The sequence below is a fragment of the Engystomops pustulosus genome, chromosome 1 (genome assembly GCF_040894005.1).
Source record: "Engystomops pustulosus chromosome 1, aEngPut4.maternal, whole genome shotgun sequence".
NCBI classification, from domain to species: domain Eukaryota; kingdom Metazoa; phylum Chordata; class Amphibia; order Anura; family Leptodactylidae; genus Engystomops; species Engystomops pustulosus.
The window spans coordinates 217,587,046-217,605,568 of NC_092411.1; the positions used below are offsets into that span (position 1 = coordinate 217,587,046).

Below are 18,523 nucleotides of genomic sequence, written 5' to 3' on the forward strand. Positions count from 1 at the left end.
GGTTAGGAGCAATGCTTATTGGATTCGATCATGACCCATCCAACCCCCGCCCCCCATCCTGTGAGGTCATGTGGTGGTGGCAGCAATCTGTGGCTATGACAGCTATAGTCTCTTCTAAACTCACAAGCTTCTCATTTAGCCTTCTCCTGCCAGGCAATTACAGATCAGCACTAGATAGTACCCTAGAGAGCCTAATGAATGGAACATAAAAACCAAAAGGTTCAAACCACTTCACTTTCCCTTGAACTTAAATATATTTATTTGATAAAAATAAAAAGTCTAAACACGTTTGTTTTCCCCCTCTGTCCCAAAATATAAAAAGACAATTATTCCTGGTGGTGAAATGAAAAAATGCCACTTTTTTTTGCCATTTCACAGCTCATTATAAATTTGAGTAAAATGTGATTAATTGGTCATAAAGCCAAAATGTTAACAATGAAAAGGTCTGGGGGTCATGCAAAAAAATACACCTACCACAGATGCATTCAACAGAGATTGAATATTTTTTTTACAATTGATTTAAATATTTTAATAAAAACATAACAAAACTTGCCGCACTTGGAATATCTTTCCGTGGGATATCAAATTGTGACACTAGAAAGTAGTTTGTTATGCAGAAGAGAAGCCAGCATACGTCTGTCTACGGAAAATGATAAAATAATAAAGTAGGGGAGCAAAAAGTGGAAATGAATTTCAAAAGCTGACAAGAAATTACTTAAAGGGAACCTACCACCAGGTAGATTGGGTGGTAGGTGGATCAATGGGACGTGAGGATAGCCCTTTTAAGGGCTAATCCTCACGTCCCTGCACTTTTTTGATAACTTTAATTTGATATTTATTCAAATGTACTTATGCGGCTACTGGGGCATGGAGTAGCCGCATATGAGATTACACGAGGCGGCTACTCCACGCCCCGGTAGCCACTTTACCCCTCCTACTCACCCATCTTCGGCGCGCAGCTACGATCCTGCATGCGCAGAAGAGCAGGCCCGCGCCTGCGCGGTCACAACTCCGAAACAGGCGCGGGCCTGCTCTTCTGCGCATGCGCAGACGGCAGGATCGCCGGACGAGGGCGCGCAGCTACGCGCCGAAGATGGGTGAGTAGGAGGGGTAAAGTGGCTACCGGGGCGTGGAGTAGCCGCCTCGTGTAATCTCATATGCGGCTACTCCACGCCCCAGTAGCCGCATAAGTAAATTTGAATAAATATCAAATTAAAGTTATCAAAAAAGTGCAGGGACGTGAGGATTAGCCCTTAAAAGGGCTATCCTCACGTCCCATTGATCCACCTACCACCCAATCTACCTTTATAGGTAGATTTGTGGTGGTAGGTTCCTTTTAAAACCTGCAGTTAATTAAACAAAACATGACTGATAGGTTACAAGTGATTTCTAGAAGTGTAAGGCGGCTCAGTAACGCGGGTAATAATAACCGTGTGCATTCAGCGCCCGGTGTCACACACGGCGCCAGGACGAGGCACAGCACTACAGTACTAATCACCCTACTATTTTTTTTCAGTTAACCAGAAACAAAACTTTATTGAAAACAGACACACACAATCCCATTGCCCACAACGACAGACAGCGAAGGCATTTCCTCTGACGTCACCTCCTGCGCATCACGTGACTATAACGGGCGGAATTTTCAAATAACAACCTGTGCCGCGGGAATGGAAGCGGGCGCCCAGAGCTCTCTCCGCCGACATCACTTGAGCTCCGGTACAGTCCCGGGTCTTGCAGTGAGCCGGCGAGGATGAGCCGAGTCGGAGTGCAGCAGAAGAGCCATGGCGAGCAGCATAGGAGGGAGGATAGAGGTGCGCAGTTGCTATGTTGTCAGTAGTCGTCAGTCTGAGAGCTATGGTTACCGCGGCGTCCCCGGGGTCACACGCCCCTCCCTCCCCCCGGTGCTGTCAAGTTGATGTTGTTGTTGTCATGTTGTGGTTGTGCTGTCAGTTGGGGCAGCGGGAACAGAACCGGGATGTAGCACCGGGAGTCGTCTCCATCCCCCTCAGTAGAGTTCTGCCTGCTGCCCCGTGCACATCATCACCATGCTGGAGAAGGTGCTCACCTTCCTCTTCCCCAATCTCACCTCCAAGGAGCATTCCCCTAATGGAGAACATGACAAGCATGGAGGAGGGGGCTGCAAACCCCTGCTGCAAGGAGAGAACAGCATCGAGGTAATGGGCAGAGGGGCTCCCCATCCTGTCCCCTTCTCCTATAGATCCAAGCCCCCCCAGAAGACATAGCAATAGAAACCCACTTTGGATGCGTCCGTCACAGTTGTGATCAGTGATTGACCAGTATTGTAAAAAATCTGCACCTTAACAGGTGTTACTTTAGTGTGTGTGTATGTATATATATTAGAGCCTCCAATATTTTTGTCTATTGCTATGACTTCCATGTCTAATCCCTTTTGTATCAAATTTTTCCTTTAGGACTTCAAGGTCCTCAACCTCCTCGGAAAAGGATCCTTTGCCTGTGTTTACAGGGCACAGTCCATAAATACTGGCATAGAGGTTGCTATCAAAATGGTAAGTTCAACATAAGCTGGTACGTCTGCTGTTATGTTACTTTCAGCTCTCTGCTCACTTGTGCATTGTATGGATTTTTCATTTAGATTGACAAAAAAGCAATGCAGAGGGTTGGCATGGTGCAAAGGGTACGCAATGAGGTGGAGATCCACTGCCAGCTAAAACATCCATCTATCTTGGAGGTAGGTCTTCATAGGGTTCTGTATTCGTCTTCAACATGAGTTTAGATACACATTTTCATCTATATTATTATTTCTCCCCAGCTGTACAACTATTTTGAGGACAACAATTATGTATATCTGATACTGGAGATGTGTCACAACGGAGAGATGAACAGATATTTAAAAAACAGAAAGAAACCATTTACAGAAAAAGAAGGTAAGTACAACATGGTATATTATATAAAATCTATCAGATTATTCCATTGTCCACCTTTATATCAGCTTGTCATATAATCATTAACTCCGCTATGGAGCTGTTTACACTCCCTGAAACATTATTTATGATGGCCTACACAGTGGCTGTTAGTCACAACCAAAATTAGATGTGAGACGTGATGTGATCACCATAAGTTCTGACTTTTAGCTTTGGTTTTGCCATCCGTGGTTTGTAGATGAAAATATGCAATGTCATTAAGCAGGCTTCTTGTGCCAATTTTCTTTTTTTATTAGGGCTCTGTTCTATGTCAGATTTATCATTAGTGGCTTAGACCGCTCTATAAATGTGGCATACAAAGTGTTAATGTTCTAAGTATTTTCTACACCAGGAGGGGAATTGAGGGAAAATTTTCACCTAAAAAGTTGCTCTTCAAAAATCTGTCTACCACATCTGGATTCGCTTGATAAATTTGGTGTATGTTGTCGAATGTGAACAGCAGAGTAGAGTTGGTTGGCAAAAGGTTTGCATATTTTTGCGCAAATCAATATTCCATAAACTTCAATTATAGATTCCCTTCATAGAAGGTAGGGTTAGTCCAACAATAACAAAGTTATTCCTCACCAGTTATTCTAGTGCAGAGGTTCCCCACTGGTCTCTGCTTTCTAGACACTATTTGCTCCAGTGATTGACTAAGACCCATTTATTTTGTGTCCAAGAGTGGAAAAAATTAAATTATCTGTGTTGTTGTTTTTTTTTTTTTTTTTATCATTCTTTAACAGTACCTTTTCCTTTTAACTTCCCCAGCTCGCCATTTTATGGAGCAGATAGTGAAGGGCATGCTTTATCTTCATTCGCATGGCATTCTGCACAGGGATCTCACTCTTTCCAACCTCCTGCTCTCCAGTGACATGAATATTAAGATCGCAGACTTTGGACTCGCAGCTCAGTTGAAATTGCCGAACGAGAAGCACTTCACCATGTGTGGCACACCAAACTACATTGCTCCTGAGATTGCGACCAGGAGTGCTCATGGCCTTGAATCTGATGTGTGGTCTCTGGGTTGCATGATGTACACTTTTCTCGTGGGTAGACCTCCTTTTGACACCGACACTGTGAAGAACACTTTGAACAAGATCGTTTTGGCAGACTATGAAATGCCCAATTTTGTTTCTCGGGAGGCTAAGGATCTCATTTTTCAGTTGTTGCGCAAAAACCCTGCAGACCGGTTAAGTCTTTCATCTGTCCTGGACCACCCTTTCATGACAAGTTATTCTTCTTCCACTTGTGATGATATAGGAGCTGTTGAAGACTCCATTGACAGTGGCCATGCTACCATCTCCACAGGTTTCACTGGTTCTTCTGGAGTTAGCGTTAGTGGGCGTTTACAGGAGAAAAGGATTTTGTCTGGACCTTCACTCCCCAACAAAATAAATGTCTTTAATTTTAAGGACAGACAGCCAAATGATGTTTTGACCGTAGATGGAGGAAGCTTCCTTAGTTGTCAGAGAGAGGAGAATGACTCTTCTGATAAGAGGGGGAGGAAAGCTGTTGGTGAAGACAGGCCACATTCTCGCTACCTCCGCAGGGCTCACTCCTCTGATAGAACTGGTGCCTCTCGTAGTCAGGCACATAGTAAACCAAACAGCTTTGTGGACAGATGTCACTCTGTGGAGACATTGAATAAACCGGGTCAGCTGAGTGGATACAGGACCTCAGCATCTTCTCCTGCAAACAGTTATGGAGATATTCCTCAGATATTTACAGACAAAGCTGCCCACGGCTCTTTGGATAGACTTACCTCTCCCCCCGTCAAAGAGAAAACTCCGTAAGTAAAGTTGGTTTAAATTTTTTTCCCGTTGGCACATTTTTTTTATAAAACTATTTCACAATCTTTTATACAGGTTTTTATAAAAGAAAGTAGGGGCCTTTTATATGTGCTAATTGCTTTCTACTTCTGAGAATTTTCAGAATAGTGCAGGAACCATATAGCCTTATAGTAAATATAAACTTATTCATCGTTCTATGTAAATAAGCTGAAAAGTGTCCCTTTTTAGATGCTTGATGGGAAGTGTTTGATTTGGTTCTGAAAGTTGGAGGACAGGAAATCCATGCAGTCATACAGTTGGGAATTGGACATTTTATCTGCAGCTTTCAATTTTAACTTTTTCATTAACGGCCCACATCTCCAGTTTAAGTCACTGAACTATAATCCTGATGCAATTTATCTTTTAGAGTGACACCAGAACCATTTCTAGCTTATATGGAGCCAAACATATGAACATCTTAAAGAGGACCTGTCACTCCCCCAAAAAGACCCCCACCAAATATGCCTCCATAATCCTCTCCCCAGCAGCTTTCTATTTATGCCATTTATTTAAAAAATTTATGTTGGGAAAGTTTGTTTAAAACAATCTCGCTGTGAATAAGCCCCTTTACTAATAACCGCGGTCGGTGCTTGCATCGATCGTGGCTGTTGACTCTTCCGATGTTGCCGGCAAAACTGCCAGCGGCATTTAAAAGACGGCGGTGCATGGGCGCCATCTTGGATCTGATCGTTGCTCCCCTGTACGTAATGGGGGGGGGTGGCAATCTGTTGCCATGACAACCTCAGGTTTTCGTCAGACCCGAGGTTGCATGGTTTCTGCAGATTTGTTACAATGAGCCTGTGACTCATTGTAATGAATACTGTACAAAAATGCCATATACTAGGAACGATCAGACCTCTTTCCCCAGAACAGAGAGAAAACGTAATAAACAGTAAAAATCACAGACACAATAGGTATTGCCGCGTCCCACAATGCCCGATATATTAAAATATAAAAACTGTTATTGCCGGCTGTAACCCCCATATCAGGGAAATAGCGCCCAAATGTCTCAGAAATGCGACTTTTAACCATTTTACATCACGTTAAAAAAAAAATGGAATAAAAATTGATCAAAATGTGGCCCAGACCTCAAAATGCTAGCAATGAAACCATTGGCCCAATTAGCAAAAAAAAAAAAAAAAAAAAGACTCCGAACACAGCTCCATACACTGAAGTATGAAAAAGTTATTAGCGTCAGAATATATGCTTGTAACGAACAAAAGAATAAAATAGAGGTGTTATTTGGAGCGTAGAGTGAAAGTTGTAAAAAAAAAAAACTGAGCCCACAAGATTGTGATGTGAATATTTTTTTTTTTTTTTCCTCCACGTTTTGGATTTTTTTCCAGCTTCCCAGTACACGGCATGGAATAATAAATGTGACGGAGATGTATAATTTGTTACACACAAAATAAGCCCTCACACAGCTCTGTACACGGGTAAAATGGGTTTTTGAAGGTGGAGAACAAGAAATGAGCAAAAAAACTGTGTCCTTAAGGTATTAAGTGAACAAGGAAATGCTGCCGAGACCCTTTAACCCCTTACCGACATGTGACGTAATAGTACGTCGCATGTCGGGTCCCGGTACATGGAGAGGGCTCGCGGGCATATTGCAGCAAAGGCTTACCGGTAACACCCGCGATCGGTGCCGCCATCTTTCTGTGGATCGTCGCTCCCCGTGACGTCATCGGGGAGCCGCGATCCGTCACCATGGTAACTTCGGGTCTCACGAAGACCCGAGGCTACTTCGGGTTAACCCATTCATTACCATGTGCTGTCAGCACATGGTAATGTATGAGTAGTAAAATCCCCATATACTGCCATACTGTAGTATGGCAGTATATGATAGGATCGATTAGACAACCTAGGGTTAAAGTACCCTAGGGAGTCTGAAAAATAGTAAAAATAAAAATAAAGTTAAAATAAAAAAATTATAATAAAAAAACTAAAAATTCACCCCCCTTTCCCTAGAATTGATATAAATATAAATAAACAGTAAAAATCATAAAAACATTAGGTATTGCCGCGTCCGAAAATGCCCGATCTATCAAAATATGATAACGATTTTTCACTGGGTTTAACCCCGTAATGGAAAATCGCGCCCAAAGTCGAAAATGGCACTTTTTTGCCATTTAAAATTTTTTTTGAATTATCTAAAAGTGATCAAAAGGTCGTACAGTCCTAAAAATGATAACATTGTAAACGTCATCAAAATCCGCAAAAAACGACACCACCCACAGCTCCATACACCAAAGTATGAAAAAGTTATTAGCCCCAGAAGATGGCAAAATCCCCCAAAAAAATTTTGTACAGGAGGTTTTAATTTTTTTAAATGTATGAAAACATTTATAAAACCTATACATATTTGGTATCCCCGTAATCGTACCGACCCAAAGAATAAAGTAGACATGTCATTTGGGGTGCACAGTGAAATCCGTAAAATCCAAGCCCACAAGAATACGGCACAAATGCGCTTTTTTTTTTACCAATTTCGCTGCATTTGGAATTTTTTTTCCCGGTACACGGCATGAAATATTAAATATCACCATTTTGAAGTGTAATTTGTTACGCAGAAAATAAGCCATCACACAGCTCTGTACATGGAAAAATAAAAAAGTTACAGATTTTTGAATGTGGGGAGTGAAAAATGAAAACGCAAAATCAAAAAAGGGCCGCGGCGGGAAGGGGTTAAGGACCTTAGGGCTTACAACCTGGAGCAAAGATGACACACATATCATTTATATGAATTTTTAACCAATTGCTGGTCTCAATGGTTGCGTTTTTAAATGAATGGTACATTTGCCCCATTATCACTTTCTCCTGTTTAGGGCTAATTTAGTTTGGTCTTTACAGCTTCCCTTCACTAATGGTTTTTTTTCCCCCAATTTAATAGCTTCCAATAGCATTAGAGAAAAGGGCAAAAAAATGTGACACAAGAAAACATCATTTTTGTCAATGGTTTAGGGAAATTAGGTGGCAATGAGGAAGCCCTAGTGTACATGGATCCTCTCTCCCAATTGTGGTGCCAGCTGCTCATGTTGCAGTAATGTGGAGGTGAATGTGATGTTACCTGCAGGTAGCGCAGCCCCCAGAGGACGATTAGCAGCTACCTTCTGCCAATGGTGCATTATACTCTGGGGGGAGAGATTTCAGTTCAGTATCTGTCATAGTGATGTATCAGTCCAGTTGCTTCTGGGATGATGACTGTACTGTGTGCTTCAGGATTCAGGTAAATAATGTGTAGGAGAAACTTTCTAAAATATTTAGAATGCTCTTTCCCTTTTAGTAGTTTCTCAAGAAATTGTGAGTTTTACATTTTTGTTGTTTTTTTCGATTGTTGCTTCATTGTGTACTGCTCTGTTGTATTTTTTGCCCATTTTGCTTCGGTTATCTACAAATCCGTAGTATTAATAGCAATGCATTGTTGTGCGGTCTGTGGGTCTACATTGGAAGCGTTGTTTAGGTCACTTGTGGATTTGGATCTTTTCTACTTGTGTTCTTTAATCGCACAGGTTCTTACTAGTTTTAAGGCCCCTTCCACACTTGCGTTGCAGATCACGTCAGAGTCTGATCAGGGTGTGATCAGGGTTTGGTCAGTGAAAAACGCACATTTTTCATTAGAGTTCAATCAGTTTTCAGGCAGTTCAGTGTCTGTTTTTCACGCGCGTTTTCAATGCATTGCACTTGCAAGTGTCTCAGAGTGCAATGCGTTTTTGATGCGTCTCCATAGACTTGTATGGTGCGTTTTTCACGCGCGTGACTTGCAAAAGTAGAGCATGTCTAGATTTAAGCGCGCGTTACAAAAACCGCAAGTCTGAAACGACCCATTGGTTACAATGGGTCAGAGTGCAATGCAAGTTCTGCGCGTGAAAAACGCAAGTGCAGAAGGGGCCTAACTCTAAAGATAAATGATTTGAAGGGAGGGGAAGGTTAAAATAACCACAGAATTTCAGTACAATTTTTGTTGTTGTATTGGATAAACATATTTGCTACATACATCAACATGTATGAATATCCTGCAACCTAAGTAATATAATAATAATTCCTTTATTTATATAGCGCCAACAGATTCAAATCAGTAATGTTTAATTGCAATATCAATGCAATGTACATCTGATGTCATTTCAAGTTTTAGATAGATATAGATATTCTATCTATCTATCTCTCAGGCAGTCCCTGGGTTACATACAAGATAGGGTCTGTAGGTTTGTTCTTAAGTTGAATTTGTATGTAAGCCAGAACTGTATACTTTATCATTGTAAACCCCAGCCAAATATTATTTGGTCTTTGTGACAATTGGATTTTAAAAATGTTGGATTGTCATTAGAACCAGGATTAATAACGCTTCATTGTAGACTCCTGTGATAACTGTTACAGCTGTTTATTGTAGCCTAAAGCTAAAGTGCAGTAAATTGCCAACATCCAGAGGTCCGTTTGTAACTAGGGGTCGTATGTAATTCAGGTGTTCTTAAGTAGGGGGCCGCCTGTATATGAACATCAAGTTCCAAGTTTGGTACAATTGGCTATAAAGCATAGAATTTACCATGGAAAACTTTGGTTAGAAACTAAGACAACCCCTTTAATGGTCATGTGGGCAATTTTCTAGAATACATAGCTGGACATGGACATGTTTTTTTTGTGCAACCTTTTGTGAGACTTTTCGCAGTTTGAGACTTTTTAGGTGCAGAATCAAGCAGCGTAGCAAAATTAGCTGCCTCAAATATTTAATGCAGTGGCCGTATTTATCTTTGTAGCCCAGATGTATGTTCAATTTATGAGACTTTTGGGCTCTGAAATTGTCCCATTCTTGCACCTAATAAGTCATAAAACAGAGCATGCTAGACCCAGACTTACTTTTGCGACTTTTTAGTCCCAAATAGTAGTTCCCAAAAGTAAGACTAGACTGGCAACTCCTCACATGTATCACAAAGTGGAAAAACTTAAGATACATTCCAATGATTAAGTAGGCCAAACTTGAAAAAGTGGCAGCCGAAAAACTGATACATGTGTCCCCTGTCGGGGAACCCCACTTTAGCATTCAAAGTAAACAACATTTTTAATAAAACATTTAAATTGCACTTGCCCGGATCCCTTTCCAGTTCCCATGCCGCTACTTCCAGTCTTGGGCACTGACACTTTGGCCAGAGCATGTCCCGTGATCCCTGGCATCTCCACCCAATCATTTATTCGTCCACGGGAAATGACTTCCTATTATATCACAAGTGACACCTCCTCTCATCTATCTGTATGGATCACAGAAGGTTTTCTCCGCAGTAGAAGAGAAGAGCACAAAATAAGCTTCTAGCAAATTTTACAATTTTCTCCTGCACTTTTATTTTCTGGAAAAAATATTTATAAATTTGTTTCACAGTTTTATGCTTAATTTTTGAAGGCAATTGGACAGTCAAATTAAATAATTGCTGTTGACTGGGGAGGCATCCATTGGCTGTTGTTTTTCTTTATAATGGACTAAGCAGTAATGTAGAATGAGGCAAGTACACTAATATTGATGGTATATTGATGATACCTTTTTATAAAGACAGCCATCCAAGATCTTGACTGCATAGTAGTGTTGTAGTTCAACCTAGACATTGTCAGAAGTTTGTAGTTTCTCAGCTGGATGACGTGTCGTGTCCTTTAGGTCCTGAAAGAATATCGCATACTAATCCTGATTTATTTATTTTTAATTCAAGGTCTGAATTTTTCTGCCCTCCAAAACTCTCAGGTGTTCGGTCTGATGAAAGATTCCAAGCTGAAACTGTGCAGCAGTGGTTTGGAGCCATGCAACTGAATGGTATGTATCCACTGTGGAGCCATACAGGATATAGTAATTACCGTATATACTTAAGTATAAGCAGAGACCCCTAATTTTACCACCAAAAACAGGGAAAACCTATTGACTCGACTATAAGCCGAGGGTGGGAAATGCATTGGTCACAGACACCCCCCCCCCCCCCCCCCCCAGTATGTAGATGCAGCACTTCCCCCAGTATGTAGATGCAGCACTGCCCCGGATTAAAAATATTAAATAAACTTCTATACTCAATGCAGCGCTGCTCCCCCGATGCGGGTCCTCTTATGGCTTCCGCGACTGTCTTCTCTAACATCATACTAGGCTCTGGCCGGGAGAAAAACATGGCGGCGCCCAGCACGATGTTAGAGAAGACAGAAGACAGGCGCGGAAGCCAGAAGAGGACCCGTGCGGACATCGGGAGAGCAGCGCTGCACTTCAGGGCCACCGGAGGGTGAGTATATAAGTTTTTATTATTTTTTTAAGTGGGACGTGCTTGTATTGACTCGTGTATAAGCCGAGGTGACGTTTTTAGCCCTAAACATTCAGCCCTAAACCCCTGATGACGCCCCGAACGGCGAAACATGTCGGGTGGGCTAGGTTGAGCAATTGTGTGTGTGTTTTGTAATGGCAACAGGCCGAGCATAGGGAAATATAGTTTGATATAGTATACACAGGGAAAGGCTAATTAGCAGCCTGGTAGAAATCCTGACATTAAGGACATAATCTGCTGAGAATAGCTAGGAGGCCGTTATCAACAAACCCTCATTATCCAGTTCAGTTATCGATAATCCTTAGGGAGAACTGATCAACTCCCCCCTGGAATACTTATAACGTTCTAATGTTCCGACTGTTGAATTCACAAGCCCCTTAGGTTCAGCGTTCTCCCGTATGCTTGCCTGCTTGTAAATATATAATTGAATATCCCATCCACCATGGGCCAGTACTATGTTTAGGGTCCAACTAATGAATTCCCTCCTCTTTTGAAGGGAAACTGGTTTTGTGAGGGGACGTTTTTAAGCACATTTTTTGTGCTGAAAAACTCGGCTTATACACGAGTATATACGGTAGGTTTTATTTATGCAGCTGCCGACCATTAGGAGGTACCATCGCTTGTCACAACAGTTTTCATTTAACCCTAAAAAGGTTTTATTCATCGATATAAATAGTTCATGTAAATAGCCCACCTTCCCATGTGAAATGGCAGGTTTTTGTACTAGAGAACGCCATTTTTCACATTTTATTTTGCTTTCCATTTTTAGGTCAAATGCAAAAACCTCAAGATCTTAGCAGTATAAGTAATTCTGCAAATTTTCAAGGTCAACCTGGCATACAACAGGAGTCTCCTATGTACAGCTGGGATGATGTTAAGATGAAAACGGAACAAAAGGGGATGAGAAAATTTCCAATTTCTGAAGAAAATCCACATAAGATGAAGTCAAAGATACCTCAACAAACCACAAGTTATCGCTCTCTGAGAGACCTCATTCCTCCTCTTAATTCAGAAAGGCTGAAGCCGATCAGACAGAAAACAAAAAATGCAGTGGTACGATCTATTATCTGATAATGCCTGATTTCTTCTCTTTAGCATTACATATCTGATTAGTGATCTATCTTTTGGCAGGTGAGCATTTTGGACACTGGAGAAGTTTGCATGGAATTTGTGAAAGAACAAAACTCTCAGGAACGAGTCAAAGAAGTCTTGCGGATATCCTGTGATGGAAATTTGGTAAGTGTTTTATATGGGTTCATCCATAGTTTCACTCTACAAATTCATATGTATGATATGTAGCTAATGTGTGTATATAATCTCAAATAAGAGATAGGTTTATTCCATGTTCAACGTTTCAGTGGATAATCACCTTTCTCAAGCTTTAAGGTGGTTATCTACCAAAATGTTGCACACAGAATAAACCCGTCACTTTTTTGCTTTGTAGATTGGTTTGTGTGTTTTTTGTTTTTTTTTTCACGTTATCATATATATATTTATTTTAAATTTGTATTGTTTTAGGTTTATATCTATCATCCAAATGAAGGCAAGGGGTTTCCCTTGGTTGATAGACCTCCATCTCCTCCTGAAAACATGTTAAGTTACACGTTTGACAGTTTACCAGGTAAAATGCATTTCCTTGTTGTTGTTTGGTTTGATGAGTAAACCTTTTGCATTAACAAATATGTGTGGCACTGCAGGTTAATGTACCAATTTAGTGGAGTTGAACTGCAATACCAGACTAAGCCATAGACTGATGTAGCACATGTCCACGTTCTACTTTACTGCATTTATTTTAGTACCACTGTTGTAATGATTGAAAAATAAATAAAAACACTAAGGTTACTTTGACACTAATATGTGCTCACCAAGGCAAGCACACGGCAGTGATGCTCACCCCTTTCCGTAGCAAATGCACAAACTGTTTCCCCGAGCACGGGTCACCATAGCAGTCTATGGGGACATATATCTGGCTGCAAACTTGCAGTCAGATATAGGTCCCCAGAGCAGCAATTTGAAAAGGGCCTTAAGGTGATTATGTTTTGCTCAGTCCTGTGCTTGACAAGACACTAACTTTTGTGTTTTATGTTTTTACAGAAAAGTACTGGAAAAAATATCAGTATGCATCCAAGTTCATCCAGCTTGTAAGGTCCAAAACTCCAAAAGTTACCTATTACACTAAATATGCAAAATGTATGTTAATGGAGAACTACCCCAATGCTGATGTAGAAGTCTGCTTCTATGATGGTAAGTCACACAACCTATCATTTGGTCATTTAAATGCTAGCACAGTGGAACTGGACCCGTGTGCGTAGATCCCACAGACCTAGCACAGTGCAGTCATCGGGAGTCCTTGCATCATTGAGAAATATGATGTGAGAAGTCCTTGCCAGCCAGCAGCATTGACACAATTGTAACTGCACTTTTTGATAGACCCATTTATTGTATATTTATATTATGGGTTGCTTGGCCTATGAAAACAGGTGTTCAAAGTAAAGAGGATATGGTTACTGAGACAATTGCCTGTGGGTGTGAAGTCAAGTACAGTTTACATGTTATTTACTCGTTATTTTAGGAGCAAAAATCCACAAGACAATCGACTTTACACGTGTAATAGAGAAATCTGGAAAGTCCTATACCCTGAAAGATGGGAGCAGAGTTGGTGGCTTGAATGATGAAATAAAGTGCTATGTGGATCATGCGAATGAGGTAATCCATATTCTACCACCTCTTTAGCATAACATTTAGATGGTTAAAATTTTATAGATCTTCTAAATCCTTTTATATTAACACATTTGATTATGCCATTATTTTTCATTCATTTGCTATTACTTTGTAGCATAACTGTCTTTGTGGTTGACTTCATTACAGAGTCGTCAGATTTGCCTGTCTTTGGAATCTGCAATTAATATAGAAGAAAAAAAGGGAAATAATATCTCGCTGTTTCCAATCACATTTGGGAGGTAAGTTGTTGCACTTGTACAATAAGTTTTGGATATTGAGTCGGACGTTTGGTAAAGACAAAATCTATCAAAACCATCCCTAACCACATACCTTATTAGGTTGACGTTGGCAGACTGGACCCAGACCTTCAGCATCAGCCACATCATCATTTAGACAAAAACCCCGTTTGACATTCTATAATTAGTTGCATGACATTATGGTCAAGGCTTTGTAATGGTTTGCACTGTATGAATTAAATGTACAGGTTAGCATCCCTTTAACCAAAGTCCATCTAAAAGAGAGCAAATGGTGTGTAGACATCATCCTTCTGCCTATTCCCTTCAATTTCAATCCAGGGTTTGGGGGTATGCCTTCTTTGATCATAAGATGATTTATCTTTATTTATCTTAAAACAGAAGACCAGTTGGCACTGACTCTCCAAAACCTCCAACTCAAACCTTATCTTCTGGGGAGATGGCATGTGGACACAAGGATCAAAGCCTTCCTCATCGGGCATTTGGCAGCTCTACTTCACCACAGCAGATATCTAACATCAATCCTTCTGTAAGTGATTTTGGGCATCAAGGTTTCATTGTTTATCTCTATAGTATTTTACAGTTCAAAAGGGAAAACAAAAACCCAAGCATTTCTTCAAGTTTCCCTGACCTACAAGAAAAAGGGGTCCCAAGAAAGGACTGGAGGAGCAACATGCACACCTAGGGGGGGGTCTTCTAACTTTCTCATAGTAAATTGTGAACTTTTGTGTGTTCTGTACAGATTCTTTCCTACGAGGGATCCGTATTTTCAGCTCAGAGTGCTCCTTCCTCCAATGCAACGAAAAGTCACACTCCAGATCCTGGCCAGGTCTTAAAGTCCGTTTTTGTTAAAAATGTTGGCTGGGCATCTCAGGTAAGTAGGCATTTTGCTTTGCATACTGTATTTCTAGCTTGGTGTCTAGTATGTTTGCTCTAAGCAAATATCATAGACACGTGTGTCTGACTCAATAATAAACATTTAAAGGGAACCTACCACCACGATTCTACCCACGGGTGGTGGGTGGATGTATGGGACGTGAGGATAGCCCTTTTTAGACCTAATCCTCATGTCCCTGCTTTTTAAAAAAAATCTTTAATACTCTAATATGTAAGTTTTCTAAAGCAGCTACTGGGGCGTGTAGTAGGCGGACATGAGGCTACACGGCGCGGCTACTCCACGCCCCAGTAGCCTCTTTTCTCCTCCTACCCCTGCGCAGCTCCTCGTAGAAGCACACCCTCGTCCAAGAATCCTGAGTTCTGCGCAGTGGCCACGCAGTCGCAGGCCGGTTATTCTGAGCATGCGCAGAATGCAGGCTTCTCGGACCATGGCGTGCAGTTGTAAGGAGCTGTGCGCCAAAGATGTCGGGGTAGGAGGAGAAAAGAGGCTACTGGGGCGTGGAGTAGCCGCACCGTGTAGCCTCAGCTCCAGCTACTCCACGCCCCAGTAGCTGCTTTAGAAAATTTACATATTAGGGTATTAACGATCTTAAAAAGATAGCGGGGACGTGAGGATTAGCTCTAAAAAGGGCTATCCTCACGTCCCATACATCCACCTACCAACCGTTCTACCTTTTATAGGTAGAATTGTGGTGGTAGGTTCCCTTTAAGAGGGGCCACTCACAGCCCATCACTTGCTGAGGCGCGTCCCTATTTTAACCAGTTATTGACTGAGCGACCACTTCTAGTGTTTTCTGAGGTCTTGGTGGAGAAGCAGTAGGTAATGTTTTATTACTGACACCCCTTCCCGCTTATTTATTTTTACTAGACAATCCCTTTAAATAATGTTGACTTTCAAATCCCTGGTTTTCTGCCATAACTGACAATTTTTATAAAACATTTTTGTACAGTTAAACACTGGGGCTGTATGGGTGCAGTTCAATGATGGCTCTCAGTTGGTTGTTCAGCCTGGAGTCTCGTCTATTATATACACGGCACCAAATGGACAAGTGACCAGGTGAAGTATTCTGTCTTGATAGGTTGATATTAGGAGTAATGCAAAAATTATATGGAATTTAATTCTTATAATTGTACATGTATTCATTTATGCTATAAATATGGGTACAATAGAAAAATAAAACCTGAAATACTTTATGAAGCCAATTTTTATAGCGTATAAAAAGGGAATCTATTAGTGGTTTTGATAATATCTAGCTGCAGCCATTGTTAGTCAGTAGCCCTAGATATTGTTGCAATCATACCCATGTGTATTTTGCTATTAGTGACACGACTGTGAAGCTATAATCCAGCTCTGCAGTTCTAAGGTCTATGTGGGTCTTTGCGCCTGAAGAGCTTCCTCTCTAGGTCTCTCCCCTCTGCTAGAAGTAGGAGTTGTCAGAATGGTTGGATACTTACAGCACTTACTCAGCAGAGCGGATGAGCCATTGAGCAGTTTATTGAATTGAGCCAAAAATCTCTTCAGGCTGAAAGACCGAACCTGAGAACTTAAAGGAGCAGCATACCCGAATTTAAAGTTTACTTTTCGCACTACTTCTGCTGCTTACTACACTTGCAACAGATCTCTGGGGGTCTATTGCCAACACTGTCAGAAGCTTATTATTAAAACTGCTGACTGATTCCCTCTAAAGTGCAATATGTTTAAGGAAAGCTACCGCCAAGGTAAAAGTCTGTATGCAAATGAGCCTGTCATTTGCATACAGTTCTTTTATCCTGGTGGTAAATGCCCTTCAAAGACAATTTTTTGCTACTTCAGTCTAGCAATTGTCACTTTGTTAGACTGGGGAAAACCCCTTTACTAACATGTATTTTGTTTTGCAGACACGGAGAGAACGACAAGCTACCAGAATACATCAAAAACAAATTACAGTGTCTCTCTTCCATCTTGATGCTCTTTGCAAGTTCTTCAAATCATTCCTGACCACAAACTTTCTGCATTAACCCAAGTTGGTCTTACCTCACCAATACAGAACCACTTTCTTTCATGAGCTGGTCTTAAGACTACTTGCATTTTTTTTTTTTTTCCATTTCTTCTCCATAATGTCTCTCAATTCTAGAGTTATATGTACATAACTGAGGTAGAGCTACCAATAGCATGGATGAACTGTCTGTATGTAAATGTTGTAAGTCTTGTAATATGAAAAATATTTTTTTATGTTAACTTATGCATTGTAACCATGATGCTAAAACCCTACTGCATAAATCTATAATAAATGCAGTGGCAAGATTTTTAACAAATCTTCTTACCATTCTGTAGCATTAAAGTGGATTTCTTTTGTAAATAAGAGTCAAATATAAAAATAACAGTTTCTATGTACCAGGAGAGTTTGGTTATTCCCCTCCATGTTCATAATCTTTGCTACACTGAGCAGAAAAGCAGATCCAAATGTTTCTTGTCAAACACTGTGGCATGCAATGGTCCGATTGTATATCCACGTCTATGGAAATGCATGCGATCAGCAACCAGCATATTGTTTATATGGCATGCCCCTGTGCGCTTTTGATTCAGTTTCTAAACAGAGGCAAAGCACTAATTTGTGACTGCACCCAATGGGTCCTGCCTGGAATACAGGCTCCTCAAAGAAAAGAACCTACATTTAGAAGAAGCTGTATCCACATTTTAGAGCAGGTATGTATAGATGTAAACAATCTCATTTACTGGTGTAAACATATATTGCAAGGAATTGGAGCAAAAAAGCATTACGTTGAATGACTTGGTTAGATAATCCTTAAAACTATGTGCCATTTTGCCTATTCTAATCATAAAGATGCTAAAATAATGTCACCATTTAGGAACCTTTTAAACGTTTCCTACCCTCTTGTGAGAAAAAGTTTGCATGTAAAACTAAATAGCACAGTTCTGCTCATTCATCGCTCAATAAGTCCAAGTAAGATTTAGACAACTCTCTCCTGTTGTGAGACTTGGCTACAAGCTCCAGCCAGTCCAGCTGCCCTCAGTTAGCAGTTCTTACTGCTCAATCTTTCCTCTTCCACCTCACCTGTGTCAGTAGTGAAAGGACAAGATATTGTGATCAATATTTTTCTGTATACCAGTATTATGCCGGCTGCACACAAACCTGCTAGTCTGTCTATGGGAAAAGACCAGCACATAGGTCAAATTCTAACAGAGCACAGTGTAGTGAATTGGAGTTTCCCCCTCTCTCCACGACAGCACCCAACCAGAGAGAGGGATCCGCCTCCAGGGACAGAAAATCCAGACTTTAAAAGGTGCGGGACGCCCCATCTTTTTCAGTAGTTTCCTGTCCCTGACGGGGGATCCAGAGGGCCTTGGTGAGGCTCTGAATCGCGGTGAAAGGGGGAATGGGAGTCTCCAGGTACCCCGATGTGGCTGCACATGTCCCCCGCCGAGGCTTACCGGGGGGCAGAATGCTTGGCGGGGTGGGAGTTGGTGAAGGCTGCGAGTCGCAGCGACGGTCTGTGGGGGCAGATGGACTCCGGTGCGTCTCCGGTCCCAGAGAGGAGGCGTGCGGAGGAAGCGGCTGAGGGCAATGATCTCACTCCATCCCTGCATCAGTCTTCAG

The 18,523-nt window shown here is 41.3% G+C and overlaps 1 protein-coding gene across 2 annotated transcripts; it reads left to right on the plus strand.

Moving 5' to 3' along the window:
* The first annotated feature begins 1,502 nt into the window (after nt 1–1,502).
* Nucleotides 1,503–16,967, plus strand: PLK4 (polo like kinase 4). 2 transcript variants are annotated; one of them, XM_072119389.1, is made up of 16 exons: nt 1,503–1,811; nt 2,433–2,528; nt 2,615–2,710; nt 2,792–2,906; nt 3,711–4,731; nt 10,462–10,562; nt 11,822–12,105; nt 12,184–12,288; nt 12,571–12,673; nt 13,147–13,296; nt 13,625–13,758; nt 13,921–14,012; nt 14,409–14,556; nt 14,770–14,901; nt 15,875–15,981; nt 16,803–16,967. In XM_072119389.1, the coding sequence occupies exons 1-16, from the start codon at nt 1,782–1,784 to the stop codon at nt 16,900–16,902; spliced, it is 2,814 nt and encodes a 937-aa protein (XP_071975490.1). In that variant the 5' UTR covers nt 1,503–1,781; the 3' UTR covers nt 16,903–16,967. The 2 variants fall into 2 exon arrangements, with proteins under 2 accessions (XP_071975490.1, XP_071975489.1); XM_072119388.1 differs by lacking the exon at nt 1,503–1,811 and adding an exon at nt 1,963–2,174.
* Nucleotides 16,968–18,523: the final 1,556 nt, after the last annotated feature.